The 24,856-nt window shown below is 45.4% G+C and overlaps 1 protein-coding gene across 2 annotated transcripts; it reads left to right on the forward strand.

The window, feature by feature from the left end:
* The first annotated feature begins 320 nt into the window (after positions 1 to 320).
* Positions 321 to 22,782, forward strand: dram1 (DNA-damage regulated autophagy modulator 1). Of its 2 annotated transcripts, XM_067999243.1 has the most exons (7): positions 324 to 711; positions 3,186 to 3,253; positions 4,169 to 4,311; positions 7,233 to 7,410; positions 15,590 to 15,648; positions 17,661 to 17,753; positions 20,029 to 22,782. In XM_067999243.1, exons 1-7 carry the CDS (start codon positions 581 to 583, stop codon positions 20,095 to 20,097), a joined length of 741 nt encoding a protein of 246 aa, XP_067855344.1. In that variant the 5' UTR covers positions 324 to 580; the 3' UTR covers positions 20,098 to 22,782. The 2 variants fall into 2 exon arrangements, with proteins under 2 accessions (XP_067855345.1, XP_067855344.1); XM_067999244.1 differs by lacking the exon at positions 15,590 to 15,648 and having other exon boundaries at positions 321 to 711; positions 7,233 to 7,355.
* The last annotated feature ends 2,074 nt before the right edge of the window (positions 22,783 to 24,856 follow it).

Here is a 24,856-nt window from a genome sequence, read left to right on the forward strand (position 1 = left end):
AGTGACACTGGGGCAAATCAATGCCACCCCTCCTGGTCCAATTAAAACTGGCCCCTTCTAGTTGCTGCCCCTTGCATTTTTCTTTATAAAGTCTTGCACACAGATTAACCAAACTTTGCAGAGTACATCCTATCTGTCTCTTTGGCCACACGGCTTACAATTCCGCTTTTCTGAAGAATTAAAGATCTTCTTTAAGCAGACCGCGCTCTTTTTGTTAAAGGTGGTTAGGTAGCGTTCATGTATTGTACCTGATTACCAATGCAGGATTGCAGGGCACACGCCAGCAATTAGTATTAACATTTTTACCAGAAGTTCAACAAAGGATTTAAATCATCATCACGTGGGAGCCTAAAAGGGAAGTTGTTGAATGTCATAACCCATTTTCTCAAACTACTTAAAGCTGACTTGCGAGCATTTGGGGGAGTGTTTTGTTCGTTTTCTACCCCCCCCCCCCCCCCGCCTTCCCTTGTTTTACTTCGTGGCCCCGTGAGTCATCGCATTTTACAATTATATTAGATCCGGAAGGACAGACAAACGGGGACTTGGTGTTATTGAAGAGACAAAGGTAGAATCGGCGGAGATGTGGTGGTTTATGATAGGGACATCCTATCTACCGATCGTGTTGGTTATCTGGTCCTGTGCTGCATTTGTCATTTCGTTCAGCATCGCTGTGCTGACCAGACACGTTGACCCATTGGTCCCCTTCATTAGGTAAGTGACCTGGGACTTGGATCCAAGTTTAACGAAACCGCTATCTCCTTTGGGCTTGGAAAATGATCTGTCTGTCAACGTGATCTCCAATTAGTCAAACCCAACTGAGAAACTTTCTCCTACACACCGATTGCGTGGCTTTTTTTTTAACTCCTTGTGTGCTAAGGGATCAACTCCTGTAACACACGTGTAAGGTGGAAGGGGGTGGGGGGAGTTATTTTTTACTGGGGTGAATATCATACAAAAATAGTTGCAAGTTAAACTTTTCTGAGTCAGACGTGCTCTGAAAGTCTAGCTGCCAATTTTTTGCATGTCCTGATTTAGGGAGTAGTCTTGCAATCGCCGAAGTTTCACTTTCCATACGTGCCAGAATCTCTCCATCTTCACCCCCGGTCACTCTTGCTGAAAGTCATCAGTCTGATTGGGGCTTTGGGTTTAGATTTAGATTTTGAAAATTAATTCCCTCAGAAAGTAGCTGCATGTTCTTCCGTAAATCGTTACCCAAAAGTGCCTTGGGTTTAATGAATCAGACTGTGTGTACATTTTCTCGCCTTTTTAATTCATGCTCTCCTCCAGGAAATCAGCTTGAAGGGTTTCCGCCGCTAAACATAAATTAAAATGCGCCCGATTCCCACCCCGCACGAACTAGCTTGTACAGTCGGTTTAGTTTTCACAGTTTCGCACTTCCTGGTTCTTAGGAAGCTTCTAATCTTAGGTTTCTTTTTTGAGTCCACAATTGAGCCGATTTCAGACAGGTGAAAGGTGTAATTTAGGACATTCTGGCAGACTCTGGTTACAGCAGAGAAAGGCTGGGGCCGACCCTAGATCAGTCTCTTTCATTCAATTAATGGACCCCTCCGCCCTCTCAGATCCCATGGCACTGTTAGAAGTAGAGTCGGCGAGTTCTCCCAGTGTCCTGGCCAACGTTTATCTCTCAACCAACATCACTTGGGAAAAAAAAGATTATCTGGTCATTTACTTCTGCTGTTTCCCTACATTACTACAACAACTTGCATTTATATAGCACCTTTTAACATAATAAAAGGTCCCAAGGCACTTCAGAGGAGTGTAATCAGGCAAAAAAAAATTGACACGGAGCCAAAGGATGAGATATTAGGATAGGGGCCCAAAAGTATGGTCAGAGCATAACCTGTATATTAATAACAACAACAATTTGCATTTATATAGCGCCTTTAACATAGTAAAACATCCCAAGGTGTTTCACAGAAGCATTATCAAGCAAAATTTGACACCGAGCCACATAAGGAGATATTAGAACAAAAGTGTTTTTAAGGAGCATCTTAAAGAAGGAGAGAGAGAGGTGGTGAGGTTTAGGGAGGGAATTCCAGAGCTTAGGGCCTAGGGAGCTGAAGGCACGGCCGCCAATGACGGGGCGATTTAAAATCGGGGATGCACAAGAGGCCAGAATTGGAGGAGCGCAGAGATCTCGGAGGGTTGTAGGGCTGGAGGAGGTTACAGAGATATGGAGGGGCGAGGCCATGGAGAGATTTGAAAACAAGGGTGAGAATTTCAAAATCGAAGCGTTCCTGGACCGGGAGCCAATGTAGGTCAGCGAGCACAGGGGGTGATGGGTGAACGGGACTTGGTGCGAGTTAGGATAGGGGCAGCAGAGTTTTGGATGAGCTCAAGTTTGTGGAGGGTGGAAGATGGGAGGCCAGCCAGGAGAGAATTGGAATAGTCGAGTCTAGAGGCAACAAAGGCATGGGTGAGGATTTTAGCTGCAGATGAGCTGAGGCGGGGACGGAGACGGGCGATGTTACGGAAGTGGAAGTAGGCAGTCTTGGTGATGGAGAGGATATGCAAATAACAGCCAACTCTGCTTTAGAAAGAGGATTCTGCCTGACTAAGCTTTTGTTTTGAGGAACTGATATCCCAAGAGCACTGTGGAAAGTTAGATGACTCACTGCAGTTGATTTCCAGAAAATCTGTACTGAAGTTCCTCATGGAACACTGCTACTGAAACTGAAACCAATGGGCAGTCACGGCAAAACCTGGGTTTGAAGAAGAAATGAACCGAAGGAAAGGAATGAGCAGGAACTTGTTGGTGGAAGTACTGACTGGAGTTCCTGGGGTCACTGCTGGGGCTGGTGTTTGTTCCTAATCTACATTTTAATGACTTATATTCAGAAACCCAAATGCAACCTTAGCCAGAATCAAAAATAACACGAAACCTGGGGGAGGGGGGGAATGGGGGGAGGGGGAGGGAGCAGTTGGGTTGGCGGAAGGAGCCAGGGACCAATAAATGGACCAAACAGTGGCAGATGCAATTTAATCGTGTGGAACATAAACACCGAATGGCTTTTACAAATTCTATGTAATATGTAAAAATGATGCAAATAGACTGAGATTTCATAGTCAGTGGACAGAATGCCTAGCCCTACATGCATTACTGTTTCTTAAAATTTAGGTTGCTTTTCATCATTAATCTCTTTTTAAAAATTATTTTCTTGTAGTGACACAGGGACCCTTCCTCCAGAAAGATGCATTTTTGGATTAATGATAAACATCTCTGCTTTTCTGGGTAAGTGCAGAAATTTCACTTTTGTTTTACAACAGGATTTGATTTTTGATCCTCTGCTTGTGCACACTCTGCTTGTTGTTGGCATTTTCTTGTTGAGTTCCCTCTGTTTTACAGGTAAGTAAGAACACATCACAAGAAACATGGAAGCAATTGAACTGTACTTCTACAGCAAGCATGGTCACAGGGACCTCAGGCAATTGGACTAGGTACAGGCAAGAGAACCACAGGGTCTGCAAAGAATCCAGTTAGGAATGGGGGATTCGGGGAGCACAGGATTGGTGACCCGTGTTATGAGAATACAGCAGCAAAATAGGACTGTGGGACCCAATTGTATCTCATGGAGGAACACAGCCGAAAACAGGACAGTGAAAAAGACAGACTGTAGGGAATCTCCAGTTATAGGGTCGCAAGATGACGACACCAAGTGGTTATGGCTTGAGGTCCCTGTGGCCTTTCTTGCTGTATTGGTGCTAACCGGAAGGGCCTGTGAGGAAGGAGCTGAAAGAAAAAATAATGTGCATTTATACAGCACCTTTCACAACCTCTCACTCTCGTTTTCTTTCCCTCTTTCTTTCCCAGCTCCCCCCACCAACTCCACTGTCCGGGCCCATTAATTCCCCACCCTCTAACCCTCCTTGACTTCAATACTTTTAACATAGTCTTGATTCCCCATGTGCAAAAACTACAGGAGACCGACTAGTAATGTATGAAAAATCCTGTGTATGCATGCACTTCTTGCACCAAAATCTTAATTTCCTTTTGTCACAGTTTTTAATTAAAGCTTTTCTGTCAAGGGGCACATGAAATAAAATGCCTGTCGCTATAAAGCAGTGTCATTCAACTTACCACAAGCAATGCCACGGGAGATCTGCTAGCACATCAGCTGTTGTTTTTTTTTTCCGCATGCTTGTTCAGGCGTGGTCGCTATGTATGTGCGATACAAGCTGTTGAAGACCTTGAACAAAAGGAAGCCTTCAATCAATCCTCAGCTGAATATTGCTGCGTTAGCATGTGGTGCATTGGGCTGCTTCGGAATGTGCATCGTAGCAAATTTTCAGGTACGATATGGACATTAACATCAGTGTCTAAGGGTAAATATTTGTGATAACGCCCCCCCACACACAATGCAGTAATGTACAGAAAACGAACGTTGCTGGTTGCCAATCAGGCGAGCTGATCTCTGCCCCCTTTCCCAACATGAGCTCCTGCTGCATGGGGAAGGAAAGAAAGAACTTGCATTTATATAGCGCCTTTCACCACCTCGACATCCCAAAGTGCTTTACAGACAATTAAGTACTTTTTTAAAGAAATGCAGCAGCCAATTTGCGCATAGCATGGTTCCACAAACAGCAATGTGATATTGATAATCTGTTTTAGTGATGTTGGTTGAGGGATAAATATTGGCCCAGGACACCAGGGAGAACTCCCCGGCTCTGCTTCGAAATAGAGCCGTGGGATTTTCCGCATCCATCTGAGAGGGCAGACGAGGCCTCGGTTTAACGTCTCATTCGAAAGACAGCACCTCTGAGAGTGCAGCACTTTCTCAGCACTGCACTAGGAGTGACAGCTAGATTTTGTGCTCAAGTCTCTGGAGTGGCACTTGAAGCCACAACTTTCTAACTCAAAGACGCGAGTGCTACCCACTGAGCCACAACAGACACCTGAATGCTGACTGGTACAATTTACCCAATCAAGAACATATCCTAGACAAGCTGGACCAATGAAACTGATCGAAACTTAGATGTGAGCTATTGTCCTTATTGATGGGGATGTAATTTTTTTTTTAAAAATCCAAATAGAAATAAGTTGGTTATTTCTTAGCTGTCTATTCAATACTTTCCTTGCCTTGTAATTAATTTTATGAAGATGCATTTTAAAGAAAATTCTGTGACGGAGTTCTTGCAATGTGAAGCACCTCTCCCTTGTGCACTCCAATTCTTGATCAACTTTCTTAAACGTTAGACTGTTTCCTCAATGCCATGTCGTGCGTCTCAGGGTGGCAAAGTCCATGGACTTGGTGAAGTGATGACAACCACAGAATGGTTGATCCTAGCTAAATGGATTGCAGTGTTTCTAGACACACATGGTGTTATTCAAAGGGAGCTGGTGAAGATACAACACCTCATCTATATTGACTCCCTGTCCCTGCCCCACCAGAACCTATTCGTTTCTGTTTCGTTCTACATTGGATCAGGCTCTGTTGTCGGTGAACCCTTTTAAAATCGTCAATGGTACAATCCTGTATAAAATATATCATACTCTGTTAAGTTTACAGAATATACCAGACCCAACTATACAAAGTAATCCCCCCTTCCCACCACCGATCTTTTAATTAAGAATGCGTGCCATAATATCTGTTCTTCCTCACTTGAAACATAGAAAATAGGAGCAGGAGTAGGCCATTCAACCCTTCGAGCCTGCTCCGCCATTCAGTATGATCATGGCTGATCCTCTATCTCAATACCATATTCCCGCTCTCTCCCCATATCCCTTGATGCCTTTTGTGTCTAGAAATCTATCTAGCTCCTTCTTCAATATATTCAGTGACTTGGCCTCCACAGCCTTCTGCGGTAAAGAATTCCACAGGTTCACCACCCTCTGAGTGAAAAAATTTCTCTTCATCTCAGTCCTAAATGTCCTACCCCGTATCCTGAGACTGTGACCCCTCATTCTGGACCCCCCGCCAGTGGAAACATCCTCCCTGCATCCAGTCTGTCTAGCCCTGTCAGAATTTTATACGTTTCAATGAGATCCTCTCTCAATCTTCTAAACCTGAGTGAATACAGGCTGAGTCAACCCAATCTCTCCTCATATGACAGTCCTGCCATCGCAGGGATCAGTCTGGTGAGCCTTCACTGCACTCCCTCTATAGCAAGTATATCCGTTCTTAGGTAAGGAGACCAAAACTGCACACACTATTCCAGGTGTGGTTTCACCAAGGCCCTGTATAACTGCAGTAAGACATCCTTGCTCCTGTTCTCAAATCCTCTTGCAATGAAGGCCAACATACCATTTGCCTTCCTAACTGCTTGCTGCACCTGCATGTTTGCTTTCAGTGACTGGTGTACAAGGACACCCAGGTCCCTTTGTACATCAACATTCCCCAATCTATCACCATTTAAATAATACTCTGCCTTTCTGTTTTTCCTTCCGAAGTGGATAACTTCACACACCACTTCACACTCCACGTTATACTGCATTTGCCGTGTATTTGCCCACTCAGTCAACTTGTCTAAATCGCCAAAATTGACCAAAAACTGGGATCACTGCACTGCATTTGGAAATTGGGAGCTTGTTAAAAATCCAACTGGTTCATTAATGTCCTTCAGGGAAGGGAAACTGACCCCCCTACCCAGTCCAGCCTTCACGTGACTCCAGTCCCACATTGCATGGTTGACTCTTAATGTCCTCAGAAGTGCCCTGGGAAGCCACTCCATTGTCAGGGCAACTCAGGATGAGCATTAAATGTTACCTTGCCAGCATCACCCACATTCTGAGAGCAAATGTATAAAAAATGTTGCCGATTATTTGTATTTTCAATGAAGGGTGCAGCCACCCCAATGTAGGCATCGTAGAATCATACAGCACAAAAGAGGCCTTTCAGCCCATTGTGCCTCTGCCGGCTCTTTGAAAGGGCTATCCAATTAGTCCCACTTCCCTGCTCCTTCTCCGTATCACTGCAAATTTTTTCTCTTCGAGTATTTATCCAATTCCCCTTTGAAAGTTACTATTGAATCTGCTTCCACCGCCCTTTCAGGCAGTGCATTCAAGATCATAACAACTCGCCCCGTAAAAAAAAAAATTCTCCTCATCTCCCCCTCTGGTTCTTTTGACAATGTTCTTAAAACTGTGTCCTCTGATTACCTGCCAGTGGAAACAGTTTCTCCCTATGTACTTGAGCAAATGATTTCATTTTATTGAAACTGGGACTTTCAATTTCCAGTCATCTCACTTTTTTTTATTCCGTCTCCTGTTTTAGGAAACTGCACTGGCACCAGTTCATGATGTTGGCGCGCTCCTATCTTTCGTCATGGGCACTGTCTACCTTGTGCTGCAGACTTGCATTTCCTTCAAGATGATGCCTTACTATCACAGTCGCCTGGTATGTGGATTTCGAGCAGCACTGTCTATAGTGTCTGTTATAGCCACCATCCCTAGTATCCTTTTGTGAAGGGTCACATTAACAAACTGAACTCTTATAATTAGCATCAAAATGCAATGGGGGTAGATTTTCACTTTGCGCGATAGTGTAAAGTGAGTGATAGCAAGTCGGCAGCCCATTTTACATTGAATCATACAGCACAGAAGGAGGCCATTTGGCCCATCATGCTTGTGCTGGCTCTCTGAAAGAGCTACCCAATTAGTCCCATTCCCTTTGCTCTTTCCCCATAGCCCTGCAATTTTTTTCCTTTTCAAGTATTTATCCAATTCCCTTTTGAAAGTTACTGTTGAATCTGCTTCCACCGCCCTTTCAGGCAGCGCATTTCAGATCATAACAACTCACTGCACTAAAAAAAATTCTCCTTATCTCCCATCTGGTCTTTTGCCAATTACCTTAAATCTGGGTCCTCTGGTTACCGACCCTCCTGCCACTGGAAACAGTTTCTCCTTATTTACTCTATCAAAACCCTTCATGATTTTGAACACCTCCATTAAATATCCCCTTAACCTTCTCTGCTCTAGAGAGAACAATCCCAGCTTCTCTAGTTTTTCCACATAAATAAAAATAGGGAGAAATATAAAACGGGCTGCTGACTCACTATCACCCATTTGGCACTATCGCACAAACTCAAAATGATCCCACATTGTATACGTTGTTCAGTCTTGCTGTAGAGTGAGATAATAAATGGTTACTAGGAAATGCAATCACAGTCACCAGTTTATTTTAAAGCAATTTTTTAAAGACTTAGGACATGATTGTTGGGACGATTTATTACGCGTGTACCACTAAAAGGGACAAGACAGGCCACATTTTACTGGGAGTGAATGGTTTGTCTGAATGAAGCGGTATCAATTGGTCTATCTAATCAGCGGTTTGGTGACTGTAATTTCTGATGGGACTGTGGCATCTCATCAATGTCCGCTGTATTTCTCCTTTTTGAATATTGGTCAGTTTTCTACTCCCTCTTGCGTTTTTTCTTTCTCTAATTGGTTATTTTCTACTTTGTTAATTCACCAATCACGTTGCATTGACGCTTTCTTCCAAATTTCATTTTTTCAAATCCAATCGCACTCCACCAAAGAAATTCTGTCCTGAAAACAATCGCGGCAATAAACAATTTTTATGGGATACAGCCAACATCACAGTCCCTGCCCATTAGAACAGTGGAAACATTAAAATGTCCCTAATACAAGCTCATCTCATTTTCCAAACCTCTCTAACTCCATTATGCCTCTGTTCCCTGGGCTCCAGCTAGCCTGCCTTCCCCAGACTTTCTGGGCTCCAATTTATGTACCAGGGATCAGTGCTACTATCCTCTGTAGCCTGCTGTAGTCTCTGAGTAGCTGGGACTATAAGCCCCCGGGCCCATTCAATGCTGGGGTAGCATTGATTCTGGAATTCAGTCAGGTAAACCAGCATGAAGTTAGTTTCTGCCCGGGGGATAGGAAATGGAGACGTGGTAAACGTCAGGAACTGCAATTCCCAGGGCGCAAACTTCCTATGAGCAGTGCCTCGGGACATCTGTTGATGAAAACTAATGAAGCAGAAAAGCTAACGTTGGGTAATCATAGTGTAGAAGGTCAACAAAGTCTCTCCAAGTTTGTTTGGAATGTAGAGGGCTGCAGAAAAAGAATGAATGACTTATGGGAGGCGTGATCATTAATGGAAAAGTACAGCTGCACTCCCTATCGCCCACAAACCTGGGAATCAGGAGGTCTTCTGAACCTCCGCATCCTGTGTCCCTGTAGAGGATCCTTTGAGTGAAGGGGTCCCAGCAGACATTTCACTGTCAATTCTGTAAATAGCCCACATTTAATCATTTCTGACAAAACATTAAAGCTTATTCATTCTTCAAAAACACACTTTGTTTTAGTTTATGGGCATGTTCATATAATGGTACAGCTACAGTTGGATTTCATTTAATTCAAAGAAACAAAAATTCAGTGAGCTGCCTCTTGAGGCACAAGATAGATCTTGTTTCCATAGTTAGGCTCGGTCCAGTGATATTCCACTCCCGGAGTGCTTTACAGCCCCAATTTAACCATAAGACCGTAGGAGATAGGAGCAGGAGTAGGCCATTCGGCCCCTCGAGCCTGCTCCGCCATTCAATGAGATCATGGCTGATCTGATTTTTACCTCAACTCCACTTTCCCGCCTTTTCCCCATATCCTTTGACTCCCTTGCTGATCAAAAATTTGTCTAACTCAGCCTTGAATGTATTCAATGACTCAGCCTCCACAGCTTTTTTTTGGGGTAAAGAATTCCAAAGATTCACGACCCTCTGGGAGAAGAAATTCCTCCTCATTTCCGTCTTAAACCAGGCGACCCCTTATTCTGAGACTATGCCCCCTAGTTTTAGATTCCCCCATGAGGGGTAACATCCTCTCAGCATCTACCCTATCGAGTCCCCTCAGAATCTTGTATGTTTCAATAAGATCTCCTCTCATTCTTCTAAACTCCAATGAGTATAGACCCAACCTGTTCAATCTTTCCTCATAAGACAAACCTTCCATACCCGGAATCAACCTAGTGAACCTTTTTACTCACCTCCGGTCCAGTGATATTCCACCCAGCATTGTAGAATTTGCTCATTTACCTTTTGCAGTAATTTTACTAACTTTACATACTGAGGTGTCAAATTTTGTTTGATAATTGCTCGTCTGAATTGCCTTGGGCCATTTTACTATGTTAAAGGCGCTATGTAAATGCGAGTTGTTGTTGTTCTTGAGATTAACTATACTTTTAAAACAATGAGAACTATTAAGAATTATTTATTTTCTTATGAAATAATTAGCAGTGTTGGTATTTTTTTGAACCCCTATCCAAGTCTGCAGTTGCCAGTTAACCACCCAATCCCCTTTAATCGTGAAAATGACTAATCAGTGTCTTTCTCTGTTTGGAAGGAGAGCTGAGCAACAATAAATCACAGAATTATGATGAAATCATTCTTGGCTAGAGAAACTAAGTGTAGCAGAAGTTGTTTAAAAATCTCGTTTTTAAATCCCTCCATGGCCTCGCCTCTCCCTGTCTCTGTAACCACCTCCCACCCTGCAATCCTCCAGGAACTCTGTATTCCTTCACCTCTGGCCTCTAATGCATCTCCCACTCCCTTCATCCCACCATTGCCGGCCATGCCTTCAGCCATCTAAACTCTGAAATTCCATCCCTAAACCTCTCCACCCCTCTCCTCCTTGAAGATGCTTCTTAAAACCTATCTCTTTGACCAAGCTTTTGGTTACCTGCCCTAATATCTCCTTCTTTGGCACGTCGTCAAATTTTGTCCGATTATACTCTGGGATGCGTCTTGTGGCGCTTTACTACGTTAAAGGCGCTATATAAATGTAAGTTGTTAAAATACAAGTCCCAGCCACGTCTTGCTTTTGGTGCACAAATGATTCTTTAGACAGGAAATCCATGAGACACACTGTACCAGCAAAACCATAAAAAGACTTGTGAAAATTTAAAGAAAGGTTTACATTCGTTTAGTCTTCTCATGTCCTCAGAATGCTCCAAAGCTCATCAGATCATTTGCTTTTTGAAGTGCAATCACTGTTGTTATGTAGTCAAACGTGGCAGACAATTGTTATACACAGCAAAGAGATAAATGACCAATTAATCTGTTTTGGTGGTGATGGTTGAGGGATAAATGTTGGCCAGGCACTCCTGCTCTTCATCTTGGTGTTAGCCGCGGCTCGGTTGGTAGCACTCTCACCTCTGAGTCAGAAGGTTGTGGGTTCAAGTCTCACTCCAGAGACTTGAGCACAAAATCCAGGCTGATACTCCTAGTGCCAGTACTGAGGGAGTGCTGCACTGTCGGAGGTGTCATCTTTTGGATGAAATGTTAAACTGAGGCCCCATCTGCCCTCTCAAGTGGAAGTAAAAGATCCTACGGCCACTATTGGAAGAAGAGTAGGGGAGTTCGCCCCATTGTCCTGACCAATATTTATACATCAACCAACATCACTAACGTAGATTATCTGGTCATTATCACATCGCTGTTTGTGGGATCTTGCTGTGTGCAAATTGGCCGCTGCATTTCCTACATTACAATAGTGACTACATTTCAAAAAATACTTCATTGGCTGTAAAATGCTTTGGGCCAATCTAAGGTTGTGAAAGGCGCTATAGAAATGCAAGCTCTTTCTTTTTTCTTCGAAATAGTGGCCGTGGGATCTTTTACATCCACCTGAGAGGTGAGATGGGGCTGAAGTTTAACATCTCACCCGAAAGATTTTGGGTCTGAATTTCCACTGGGATTCTCCTGCTTGTCCGCCATACATTTTTGGCGGATGAGTCACTGAAGCCCCGGCAAAATAGCCTAAACCAGTGTTCATCTTTCTCTGCCATTTCTCTTTGCTTCTGCCAAAACAAAACTTAAGGTAACAGTCCGGCAATCACAGGATGTATTAGTAAGCACACAGCTATCACCAGACCCAGAACAGCTGAAGAACGCAGGCTCTCTCCTTACAGCTTTTTTGAACACGAGCCACTGGAATAGCGATTACCTCCATGATTGCAATTGTGGTTTACTATGCAACGGTAGAACATTACAACATTGTCTGTAGAATCTCGATTGAAAATCATCACCACTTCCTTTATCACTTAAATCTGAATAAATGTAAATCGTAAAGAACTTAGCAAGAGGCAACTTGCCTGATTTTATATTCGGTATGTCAGTACTAACAAAGTATCAGCCTTTGCTCTGTGGGTAGCACTCTCGCCTCTCAGTTAGAAGGTCGAGGGCTCGATCCCCACTCCAGAGAAGCACAAAATCCAGGCTGACACTCCCGGTGCCAGTATTGAGGGAGTTCTGCAGTGTCGGAAGTGCCGTCTTCTGGATGAGTCGTTAAACCGAGGCCATGCCTGCCTTCTCAGGTGGACATAAAAGATCCCACAGCCCTATTTCGAAGAGCAGAGGAGTTCTCCCTGGTGTCCTGGCCAATATTTATCCCTCAACCAACACCACTAAAAAACAGATGATCTGGTCATTTATCACATTGCTGTTCGTGGGATCTTGCTGTGTGCAAATTAGCTGCTGCATTTCCCTACATTACAATAGTGACTACACTTCAAAAAAGTACTTCATTGGCTGTAAAGCACTTTGGGACATCCTGAGGTCATGAAAGGTGCTATATAAATACAAGTTTTTCCTTTCTTACTAATGTGGGTGGTTTTTAATGGTGCTATTTTGTATTATTTTGACCAGGTAAATGCTATTGAAATGCAGTATTACTGGTAGAAAGGGTGCAGTGCAGTAGGTGAAGGCAGCTGGTGGTTACATCACTAAAATATGCAAATATGACTTATCTCCCCCCCCCCCCCCACCCCCAAGAGGGATAACAAATACTGCTAAATAAAAGATTTCTGCAGCAGGAAGTAATTGATGAAAACCTTTTCCTATATTCCAATGAAAACCTTTTCCTATATTCCTATGAAAACCTTTTGGCGTCTCTCCAACAGCTCGCTGCTCCATCGTGGGAAGAACTAGCAATCAAAGTAAATATTGCCTCACAATTTAGGGTAGGAAGGAAGGAAGAGATGAAAAGATATCAAAGAAAGATTGTGCCCAACAGCAAAGGTCCATCGCAGCCAAAGGAGAGCTTACGAACCTAGTGAAGAGCCTCGAAATAATCCAGACAATGAACCATTATATCCCAGTACTCTCAGCAGCAATGTGTTTCTCCTGCTGTTCTTTACAACAGCTTGCATTTATATAGCGCCTATATAGCGTAGTAAAACGTCCAAAGGGGCCTCGTAGGAGCGCAATCAAACAAAATTTGACACCGAGCAACATAAGGAGATATTAGGACAGGTGACCAAAAGCTTGGTCAAAGAGGTCGGTTTTAAGGAGCATCTTAAAGGAGGAGAGAGAGGTAGAGAGTCGGAGAGGTTTAGGGAGGGAATTCCAGAGCTTAGTGCCTAGGCAGCTGAAGGCACGGCCACCAATGATGGGGCGAAGGAAATCAGGGATGCGCAAGAGGCCAGAATTGAAGGAGATCTCGGAGGGTTGTTGAGGAGGTTACAGAGATAGGGAGGGGCAAGGCCATGGAGTGATTTGAAAACAAGGATATTAATGTCATATTTTTCTTCGTTAAAGAAAAGACTGGCATTTATATAGCGCCTTTCACGACCTCAGGACGTCCCAAAGCACTCTACAGTAATTGAAATACTTTATGAAGTGCAGTCACTGTTGTTATGTGGGTAAACGCAGCAGCCAATTTGTGCACAGCAAGCTCCCACAAACAGCAAATGAATAAATGACCAGTTAATCTTTTTTTGTTCATGTTGGTTGAGGGAAGAATGTTTACACCTGAAGAACTCCTTGTTCTTCGCATTGTGCCGTGGGATCTTTCACTTCTAACTGACAAGGTGGGGCCTTGCTTTAGTCTCTCATCCGAAAGACGGCACCTCCATCAATTAAAGGAGAAAATAGTGACAAACATAAAGAAGGAGAACTTGGATTTATATCGAGTCTTTTCACATTGTCAGGACGTCCCAATGCGCTTCACCAACAATGAATTACTTTTGAAGTGTAGTCATTGTTGTAATGTAGAAAATATGGCAGCCAATTTGCGCACAGCAAGGTCCCACAAACAGCAATGAAATAAATGACCAGATAATCTGTTTCTGGTGGTGTTGATTGAGGAATAAATGTCGGCCAGCACACCAGGGAGAACTCACCTGCCCTTCTTCAAGTAGTGCCTTGGTATCTTTTACACTCAGCAGAATAGACAGACGGGGCTCGGTTTAACATCTCATCCGAAAGACAGCACCTCCGACAGTGCAGCACTCCCTCAGTACTGCACTGGGAGCGTCAGCCTGGATTATGTGCTTAGGTCTTGAGTGGGGCCTCTGCTAGTCCAGGGCAGTGGGAAGTCCCAACGTAGGGAGTACCATACTCGCAGGCCCACCCCCTCTGCTTCAGTGGCCTTGTTTGGGATGGGCTGAGGATCCGCCTCGATCAAAGGCCATAGGATACTGCAGGGGGAGGCCTGGTCTCGGCCTAGTCTGAGGCCCGCCTGCCCCATTCTCGTTCAGTTACTTAATGAACATACGAACAATGTTGGACAGGAAAAGACCCTCTGGTCCATCCAGCCTGTCCCACACAATTGTGATACCTTGGACACCACCCCCCCACCCCCCCGAAACCATGTGATCTCCAGGGAGCGGCAAAAAAACAGACAAAAATCCAGGACAATTTGGGGAAAAAGAAATCTGGGAAGTTCCTCTCTGACCCTCTTAGGCGATCGAAACTTGTCCAGGAGATCACTCTGGCCCCAATCAACGTTACCAGGGCACCTACCTCTTGTACCAGGTGATCTCCGCCCCAGCCAGAAGTAGGGCCAGCTCTCGCTTGAAGGAATTCAGCGAATCGCACGAGCCGGCAGCCTGTTACGGTGGGAGTACGCTGGAATGGTCGAGGATCTTTGTGCACAGAGGTCGGTGAATGTGTGGAATGAACTGCCCCGGGAGGCAGACGGTGTGGAAGAAATTGGATCGATATTTGAGCGAGTGGGCGATTGAAGGGGATTTGGTTTTTGGGACTGGTCAGGTGGACCTTTCCCAGTCCAGGACTTTCCTGTGCTCCTGGTACAGCTGCTAATTCGCTCCCTGCTAAAGAACAGAAGGCAGTGTGTCTGTAAACCCCTTATAGAATGTTCTGCAATAATTCCCCCTGTGGTCCAAAAGAACTGAAGATGGTTCGCTCCAAGGTGTCCCTATATCTCTTCATCAGTCACTTATGTCCACACCATGGACATCATTGGTTCCATGTAAGGTTTAAATCCGTGTTGCTATTAATTTGTATCTCTGGTTGCTGATAATAACAGGTTTCGGTGCTCTGATTTAGGATATATCCACCAACAAGACACACACAAAGGCACCAGTGAATAAGAAGTATAAGTGTAAATCGGTCCAGTCGGCTGATTGCAGGGCTCAGCAGCTGCATGTTGCTCTCAAGCCACTATTGAGACGCCCCCTTGATGTTGTCTGTTCTGCAGACACAGCAAGAGAAGGTTCTGTTTTGCAATCCCTTACAGGAATGATCATACTTCTAATCTTCATGATTACACACCTTACCATGTCCTTGCTAGGTCGGGGCTAACCCATGACTGAGTAATTTTTAATTTCTTGCACAAAATGCATTGCCTTTCCTTGACCTGTGCCCTCTCCAGTGATTGTGTGCTATTTCCTCAGCAGAAATTCAAGTTTGCATTGGAAGCCAGAAGAGAAGGTAATGGTGCTGCCTGTCTATCAACTGGAGGGACACATTTTCACTTTCACTGCCCGGGCAGTAATCTGGCAGAGTGGACTGCCCGCCTCTGATAGAACCTGCTCCATCTTCATCCTATTGATTTTGAAAATGAGGCGGGTTCTATAAAGGACGTTCGATCCCAGACTGTGAAGGCGAAAATTTACCCCAGAGTTTTCTAACACTGAATAATCTCTTGATGGGCAAGTCATTAAAAGAAGTTAAACGCGTGACAAGTCAGTGTCTGAGTCAAGGTCATGCATGTCTGGCTTGAGGGGCTGAATGGCCTCCTCTTGTTCCTATGAAAGAGACCACTTGTCACTATGGTCAAATATGGCTCGATCATCTGTACAGGGATGAGGAGAATCTGCCTCCAGAACAAACTGTGCGATGCAACCTACAGTGATGCCAGTTAATATCAGACAGTCACACTCCACCAACAGGCGCAAACACGTCGCAGTTCATTTTGATTTCTCTTTCGGCTTTTTGCCTGTATCCATCCTTGTTAGAATTACTGCTAGTATCACCTACCTTTTTTCTTTCATGACTGAAAGTTTCGTTATTCAGTTTGCAGCCAACAGGATGTTTTCTGGTGGTCAAACTGAGGCTAAACGACTGCTTTAAACTACAGGCTGACATTTATCAAGAGCAACCTACTGAACTCTACTAAATCTCCTTAATGCGTCATGTCTATGTGTTGGAGAGTAGGGAGGCCTCGACCTCTTTGAACGAGCCAAGTTCATTCAAGAGGCTTTCTGTACTTGGATTGAATTGTGTTCGCGGTTGTGTAAGTACTTCCTGTTTACGAATAGACCATGCAATTTCAGCTCAGCCACTGATGAGATGCAGTTGGTTTTACTAATCTTCAAATCCTGTGTTTTAACCAAAAAAACTTTGTGGAGGTGGAAAATTAAAAAATACATTTTCAGGTCGCTCGCTAAACAGACAGACTTTGTTATACAGGGAGAGGAGCCCAAAATGGGGGCAAAGGATAGAGGCACAAGGGTAGAGGCAGGTGAGGAGAGAAGCACAGAACTTGAGGGGGTGGGGATAGAGGCTCAGACTTGAGATGGCTGGGGAGAGAAACACAGGCCTGAAGAGGATGGGGAGAGAAACACAGGCCTGAAGAGGATGGGGAGAGAAACACAGGTCTGAAGAGGATGGGGAGAGAAACACAGGTCTGAAGAGGATGGGGAGAGAAACACAGGTCTGAAGAAGATGGGGAGAGAAACACGGGTCTGAAGAGGATGGGGAGAGAAACACAGGTCTGAAGAAGATGGGGAGAGAAACACGGGTCTGAAGAGGATGGGGAGAGAAACGCGGGACTTGAGTGGCTGAGAAAAGAGACACAAGACTCAAGGGGGATTGGGGCTGAGAAGGACAAGGCATCAGGAGGTTTGGTGGAGCAGCCTGGGGACAGTCCTCACCCCACTGTGGGGATACGTCAGGCCTACATTTGGTGCATCACTACATAGCTGAGATGGGTAACTTGGTGTGAGTAGGAGAACAGCTTACGGCTGTTAACCTCCATTCTAGCATCTGTGACACATTGTGTTGATGATTTGACACAGTGGGGTAGATTTTGACTTTGTGCAATAGTGTAAAACGGGCGATAGCAAATCAGCAGCTCGTTTTACATCTCTCCCGATTTTCATTTCCATTGAAGTCAAACAGGAGAGGGGCGTAAGTGGGGAGAGGTAGAAATCGAGCTGCCGATTCACTATCACCCATTTTACACTATCGCACAAAGTCAAAATCTACCCAGTGTGCCATAGCAACACTGAAAATTTCCTTTAAATAAACCTTCCTTGCTGTAGTTATTTTTTGACAGTAGTTTGAGCTGGAGTTCTGGTCCCATAAGATCTGGGCCTAGAGTAATAGTCACACTTGATAAACCAGTGCAGCACCTCCAGGCGACTGCCCTACAATTCCATTTGATTGTGTTTTATTAAATGTCCATTGAACCTCTTGCCCTCTCCGTTCCTTCTCACTAGGGGTATGGTTACCACGCTGCCAGTGCAGTTTGCGAGTGGCTGGTTGCATTCAGCTTTAACTTCTTCTTCCTAACTTATATCAGGGATTTTCAGGTAAGAATTTTTTCTGAAGTATTCAAGATTACCAGCGTTAAATAACTTCAGCTGCCTCTTGGGCTGGATTCACACTCTAACTGCAGTGTTGGTGTGAAGCAGTCATTGTTCTACACATTACAACACCGACTACACTTCAAAAGTACTTCATGGGCTGTGAAGCGCTTTGGGACACCCTGAGGCCGCGAAAGGCAAGTTTGTTCGTTCTTTTAGTGTAAATGCAGAAATTCAGCCCCAGTAGTTAAGAGAGCCAGTTCCTCAAACAAGTACATCATTGGATTAGTGCAGTGAATGTCGCTGTGTGTGTGTGTGTGTGGTTGAGATTGGGGTACAAAGTTTCCATTGCAAAATACTTCCCCTACAAACCTCTCACATATCTCCTACATGGTAAGTGGGGAGCCCTGATCACTGCCAATGTCCCTACCACCCCCCTCTCTCCCCCCTCGCCCCACTCCCCGCCACCCACCCCCCCCCCCCCCCCCCCCCCGCCATGGATCGGTCGCTGTTTCACTCCTTACATTAAAGCTGAGGCTGTGAATGATTCCCTGTCTCCGTGCTGGCTAGGTGTCCCTGTGTATCCAGCCGTTAACAAGTTAGAAAATGATTGATCCAGGATCTAAAGAACAACCCTTAATATAAGAGGCATAATAAAGGGAAAATACACTCTCCACTTCTTACACTGCTGGCTGCCTTCAGTGTTCCACTATGGCATATTTGAAGCTTTTTAAAAATTAATTCTCGGGATGTGGGCATCGCTGGCAAGGCCGGCATTTAGCGCCCATCCCTAGCTGCCCCTTGAGAAGGTGGTGGGGGGGCCTTCTTCTTGAACTGCTGCAGACCATGTGGTGAAGGTACTCGGCGGTTTGATACAACTGAGGGAGTTTGCTAGACCACTTCAGAGGGCCGTTAAGAGTCAACCACGTTGATGTGGGACTGGAGTCACATAGGCCAGAAATCTATCGCTCTCGGCCTTAAAAGCTCCAATTGTTCCAGCATTCACAGCAAGACTGAGATTGAAAGATTTTTATTGGGTGAGGGTACCAAAGGATATGGAACAAAGGCGGGTAAATGGAGTTGATGCGGAGATCAGCTGTGATCTGATTGAATGGCGGAACAGGCTTGTGGCCTACTTCTGTTCCTATGTTCCCGTGGCGATTTTCTTAACACCCGAGTGCAGCAGAAGAAAATCTTCCCCCGTGGCAGCCAGCGGAATCTGGTGGCGCCAGGAGAGCTGATTGGAAAGTTAGGCGCATGCTGGCCACGATTTGCCGCCCATTCCGTTTGGCGGTTGAAAGATCGAAGGCCGCGCTCCCAATGGGTGAAGCTCCGCGGCAGGAACGCGGTGAATTTATTTTGTCACTGTCGGGAACCAATCCAGGCCCTCGGTGCCGGCCACCTTCGGTTAGCCCATAGGGTAGTTGTCATGGTGATATGGAGTCGGGGGTGGGGGGAACTTGTATCACCTATCTACAATTACATAGAATTTACAACACAGAAACAGGACAAGGGCCTCGTGGTTTCCTAATCGGGATTTCTCCACCAATGAGGCAACAGCGCTAACCCTTTCACAAACCTCCAGGCCAATCCGGGCAAACCAGCAAGTGATAAATATAGAAGCAAATAAGACTGAAGGGCCAGAATAGCAGGGCTCCCGAGACACAACTTGAACACTCCCCTCATTCTATACATGTACACAGCTCACACTCACGCATACACTTTATAAAAGGTGAATATTACTATTATAAAAGAACATACATTTATATAGTGCCTTTCGTAATCTTTGTCCCAAAGCATTTTACAGCCAATCGATTACTTTTTGAAGTATAGTCACTGTTGTAATTTTCACACAGCAAGATCCCACAATCTGATAACGTTTTTTAGTGATGTTAGCCAGGGCACTGGGGGGAGAACTTGCCTGCTCTTCTTTGAAATAGTGCCATGGAATCTTTTATATGCACATAAGAGGGCAGGCAGGGCCTTGGTTTAACATCTCATCTGACAGTGTTTTACTCCCTCAGTACTGCACTGGCTTGTCGGGCTGGATTATGGGCTCAAGTGTCTGGAGTGGGACTTGAACCTATGACCGTTCTGACTCAGGCGAGAGTGCTGCCCACTGAGCTACAGCTGACAACTGCTTTTTGTTTCTTAAGTTATGACATACCACCCATCTGCCTTTGGCATACAGCCCATAATGTTACTTGTAAGCTTGACGGGGCTGAGAAATGCTTTTCTGAACCCACCGCGAGTCAATGTTTCTTTTCATTCTCTTTAACAGGGATTCACTATAAATGTGAAAGCAGAGTTACTCCAAGAGCCCTCCGATGGATCATACAATAGATTATAAAAAACACTTCCCTCCCCCCAGTCAGTGTGCTCATTGACCATTTCTGGGGCCTGTGTTATTGGGAACATGTTCGAAAGTGAGTGTCACCGTCCGTATCCTTGTCTGTGTTTTTATTTAAATGGTTTGCACCATCCTATAGCCCCTCCCATGCTATGCATCTCCCAACAACAACAACAACTCGCATTATATAACGCTTTTAACATAGTAAAACGTCCCAAGGCGATTTACAGGAGTGTTATCAGACAAAAATTTGACACCGAGCCAAAGTAGGAGATATTAGGACAGGTGTCCAAATGCTTGGTCAAAGAGGTAGGTTTTAAGGAGTGTCTTAAAGGAAGAGAGAGAGGTGTGGAGCGTAGGAGGGGTTTAGGGAGGGAATTCCAGAGCTTAGGGCCTAGACAGCTGAAGGCACGGCCGCCAATGGTGCAGCAATGAAAATCGGGGATGCACAAGAGGCCAGAATTGGAGGAGCGCAGAGATCTCGGAGGGTTGTAGGGCTGGAGGAGGTTACAGAGATAGGGAGGGGCGAGGCCATGGAGGGATTTGAACATAAGAATAATAATTTTAAAATTGTGGCATTCCAGGACCAGGACCAATGTAGGTCTGTGAGCACAGGGGTGATGGGTGAACGGGACTTGGTGCGAGTCAGTACATGGGCTGTAGAGTTTTGGATGAGCTCAAGTTTATGGAAGGTGGGAGGCCAGACAGTCGACTGGAATAGTCGAGTCTGGAGGTAACAATGGCATGGATGAGAGTTTCAGCAGCTGAGGCAGGGGCAGAGACGGGCAATGTTATGGAAGCGGAAGTGGAACGTCTTAATGACGGAGAGGATATTGGATCAGAAGCTCATCGCAGGGTCATCTACGACGCCAAGGTTGCGAACGGTCTGGCTCAGCCTCAGACCAGGGCCAGGGAGGGGGATGGAATCGGTGGGGAGGGGACGGAGTTTGTGACGGGGACCGGAGACAATGGCTTCAGTTTTCCCAATGTTTAGTTGGAGAAAATTTCTGCTCATCCGGTACTGGATGTCGGTCCAGCAGTGTGACAAATCAGAGACAGTGGAAGGGTCGAGAGAGGTGGTGGTGAGGTAGAGCTGGGTGTCGTCAGCCTGACCTGACTCTGTGTTTTCAGATGATGTCGCCGAGGGGCATCATGTAGATGAGAAATAGGAGGGGGCCCAAGGATAGACCCTTGGGTGATTCCACTCATCACCCAACTCCACTGCTAGGGTCTGATTCCAACTGTGAAGTGCCTTCAGGCGTTTTGCTACTTTTAACTTGCTTCGAATATTGTTCTTCTTCTTTTGAAACTAATCTACCTGAGCTCTGAATAACACTTGACCAGCGGGAGTCATCGATCCATCTACCTGCTGGGAACCTGAACCCAAACAATCTGCAGATCTAGGAGCGAACACAGTGAACTGAGACGAAACTGCTCTTGAGTTCACTGTGGGTTTCGACAGCTAATTTAAGAAGGCTCTTCCAAACCTGATATCACCTCCTCTTCCTGTGATGTTCTGAACTCACAACGCTGCCTGCAGTAGAACAGAAAAATTTGGAACCCGAACTGCTAAAGGCTGCATTTACACTGCGGTCAAAAACCTGGTGTGAAACCCAGGTGTGAAACCACTGATGCTGCTCCCAGTGTGCTCACATGTCAGATCATCTATCTGAGTCCGTGTTCACAACAACTTGAATTTATACAGTGCCTTTAACGTAGTAAAACATCCCAAGGAGCTTCACAGGCGCGTAATCAAACAGAATTTGACACAGAGCCACATTACGAGCTATTAGGACAGGTGACCAAAAGCTTAGTCAAAGAGGTAGGTTTGAAGGAGCATCTTAAAGGAGGAGAGAGAGGTAGAGAGGCGGAGAGGTTTAGGGAGGGAATTCCAGAGCTTAGGGCCCAGGCAGCTGAAGGCACGGTCTCGGAGGGTTGTAGGGCTGGAGGAGGTTACAGAGATAGGGAGGGGTGAGGCCATGGAGGGACTTGAACAGAAGGATGAGAATTTTAAATTTGAGGCGTTGCTGAACCAGGAGCTAATGTAGGTCAGCGAGCACTGGGGTGATGGGTGAACGGGACTTGGTGCGAGTTAAGATACGGGCAGCAGAGCTTTGGACGAGCTGAAGTTTACGGAGAGTGGAGGATGGGAGGCCGGCCAGGAGAGCACTGGAATAGTCGAGTCTGGAGGTAACAAAGGCATGGATGAGGGCTTCAACAGCAGATGGGATCATTTTAGTCACAGAGAAGCAAAAACTGCTTTGATGAGACACTAACTCTGTTGTGTAAATGCACCCTTGGAGTGCAAAAGAGGAGCGAACGGGTTTGTTACTCGTTACAAGAGCACGATAAAAAATTCTGCCTCTAACCTTAGAAATCATATTTTCTTATGGCAATATCAAAATTGATTGGATTAATCTTGATGCCGGTTCATCCAGACTGGATCAGAAAATTAACTTTGGCAATAATTCCTTCTGCGCTTTAATTAACTTGTTTTGTGTGTGAATGATACGGTTTTTAAACTGATGACTAATGTGCAATCAGGATCGGGACGCTGCTTGTCCAAATGATTGAACTTTCTCTTCATTTGAAATGGTTAAGAGAAATTATACAGATATCTATTTTACTATGTTACTTAAAAAATGTTTCAGTACACACGGTGTTTGATACAGAATATTATTTTATTAATAAACAATATTTTATCAAATTGTGTTTGTCATTTGTTTTTTATCTCCTCCTGACTTCTCTCAAAGGCAGTGACTTCTGCACGAGCATTAGGAGTTCCCAGTCCTTCATTCAAGTGGGCAGGTTTCATGTGTTGAGTCTAAAACAGTGGGCATTAGCAGGACATTCCAGCAAGGGGTGCATCATATCTGAACCCAATGCTAGCCTCAGTCCAGAGTAGAACTTGTAATTGCGGAAGTTCACACATGAAGGCGTTAACTTCCAGTACTTGAGTGCATAATCTAGACTGACGCTTGTGTCAGGGAGTGCTCCATTGTCACTGGTGCTGTCGGTCCGATGAGGTGTTAAATGGAGGCCACAGATTACCTCTGGTTCTGATCACTTGCTTTCTCCCACCCCTATTAACCCCCGCTGCTCACACCTCTCAGTTTGGCCCAGTAGTAGCACTTTCATCTCTGGAGTGAGCAGGTTGTGGGTTCAAGGCCCATTCCAGAGACTTGACCACATAAACTAGAGTGACACTCCCAGTGCAGTACTGAGGGAGTGTGACATTACCAGAGTGTGCCGTCCTTTAGATGTGACCTTGAACTGAGGCTCAATTCTGCCTGCTCAGGAAGATGGGAGTAGTTGAGTAAGAAGAGGGAGTTCCACAAGGGGCTATCCAATATTCCTTCCTCAACCGACATCACTGAAGATGGATTAACTGTGGGAGTGAGTGCTCGCCTCTTGACTCTTTCTATGGGAGCAGAGTGCATTGCGTTTTGCACGGACAAAGTATCTGGAGTGAGCTCAAATTGTAAAAGGACATTAAGAGTTTAAAATGGATGGATGTGGGGAAACAGTAAAAGAGAGAGTGGGCATCAGCAGCACAAATCATCAGAAAATTATAGAAGTTTATGCAAGGATTACCTTTTATATTTCAAAATATACTTTACTTCATAAAATTTAAAGATACACACAATTTACACACAGTTCAAATAGAGAGCACAAAATGCAGCACAGTACAGCTACGAGGAGAGATGGGATAGGCTGGGGTTGTTTTCCTTGGAGCAGAGGAGGCTGAGGGGAGACTTGATTGAGGTGTACAAAATTATGAGGGGCCCAGATAGAGTAGACAGGAAGTACCTGTTTCCCCTAGTGGAAAGTTCTAGAGGACATAGATTGAAGCTGATTGGCGGAAGGATTAGAGGGGACATGAGGAAAAACATTTTTACCCGCTAATGCTGCCAATTCGCTGCCCGAATTGGTGGTAGAGGCAGGGACCCTCAACTCTTTTAAAAAGTACCTGGACCTGCACCTAAAGTGCTGTAAACTGCAGGGCTACGGACCGGGTGCTGGAAGGTGGGATTAGAATGGGCATCTGGTTGTTTTTCGAGCTGGCGTGGACACAATGGGCCGAATGGCCCCTTTCTGTGCTGTATCTTTTCTATGGTTCGACAGATCATATACACTATGATCGCAATGTTACAATTTTTAAAACTGTACATATCCTATAATACATGCTCTACGAGGTGGGATGGCCTTACACGGTGGCCTTTCCCCTTAGAGCCTTTGCATAGGTCGCACCACACTTCAGTGCGTCCCGCAGCACGTACTCCTGGACCTTGGAGTGTGCCAGTCGGCAACACTCGGTCGTGGACTGTTCCTTCAGCTGGAAGACCAGCAGGTTTCGGGTGGACCAAAGGGCCTCCCTCATCAGGTCTTCCAGCCGCAGGTGATATCTGTCTCGGTGCGCGTCCCGGGAACAATCCGTAGAGCACGGCGTCCTGTGTTACCGAACTGTTGGGGATGAAACGGGACAGATACCAACGCATCTCTCTCCACACTCTCTGCGCGAAGGGGCAGTCCATCAGGAGGTGGACGACAGTCTCCTCCCTGCCGGACCCTCGAGGGCAGCTCACGGTGGCGCTGAGGTTCTGAGCGTGTTGGAAAGACCACACTGGGAGGGCCTTTATCACCACCATCCCGGCTATATCCTGGTGCCCGTTGGTTTATGCAAGGATTACAGTGAGGGAAGTGAATTAGTCGACCCCTGGTCAAAGCAGAGCTATTAATGTCAGCCGTGTCTCAGTGG

Source organism: Heptranchias perlo, chromosome 18, assembly GCF_035084215.1.
Source record: "Heptranchias perlo isolate sHepPer1 chromosome 18, sHepPer1.hap1, whole genome shotgun sequence".
NCBI lineage: Eukaryota > Metazoa > Chordata > Chondrichthyes > Hexanchiformes > Hexanchidae > Heptranchias > Heptranchias perlo.

Bases quoted from the DNA above. Each gene is read 5' to 3' on its own strand.
- dram1 (XM_067999243.1), top strand. From the start codon at position 581: ATGTGGTGGTTTATGATAGGGACATCCTATCTACCGATCGTGTTGGTT. The intron at 3,254-4,168 runs GTAAGTGCAGAA...ATGCTTGTTCAG, and splicing joins AAACATCTCTGCTTTTCTGG to GCGTGGTCGCTATGTATGTG. The intron at 7,411-15,589 runs GTATCCTTTTGT...TGCCCTCTCCAG, and splicing joins TGTTATAGCCACCATCCCTA to TGATTGTGTGCTATTTCCTC.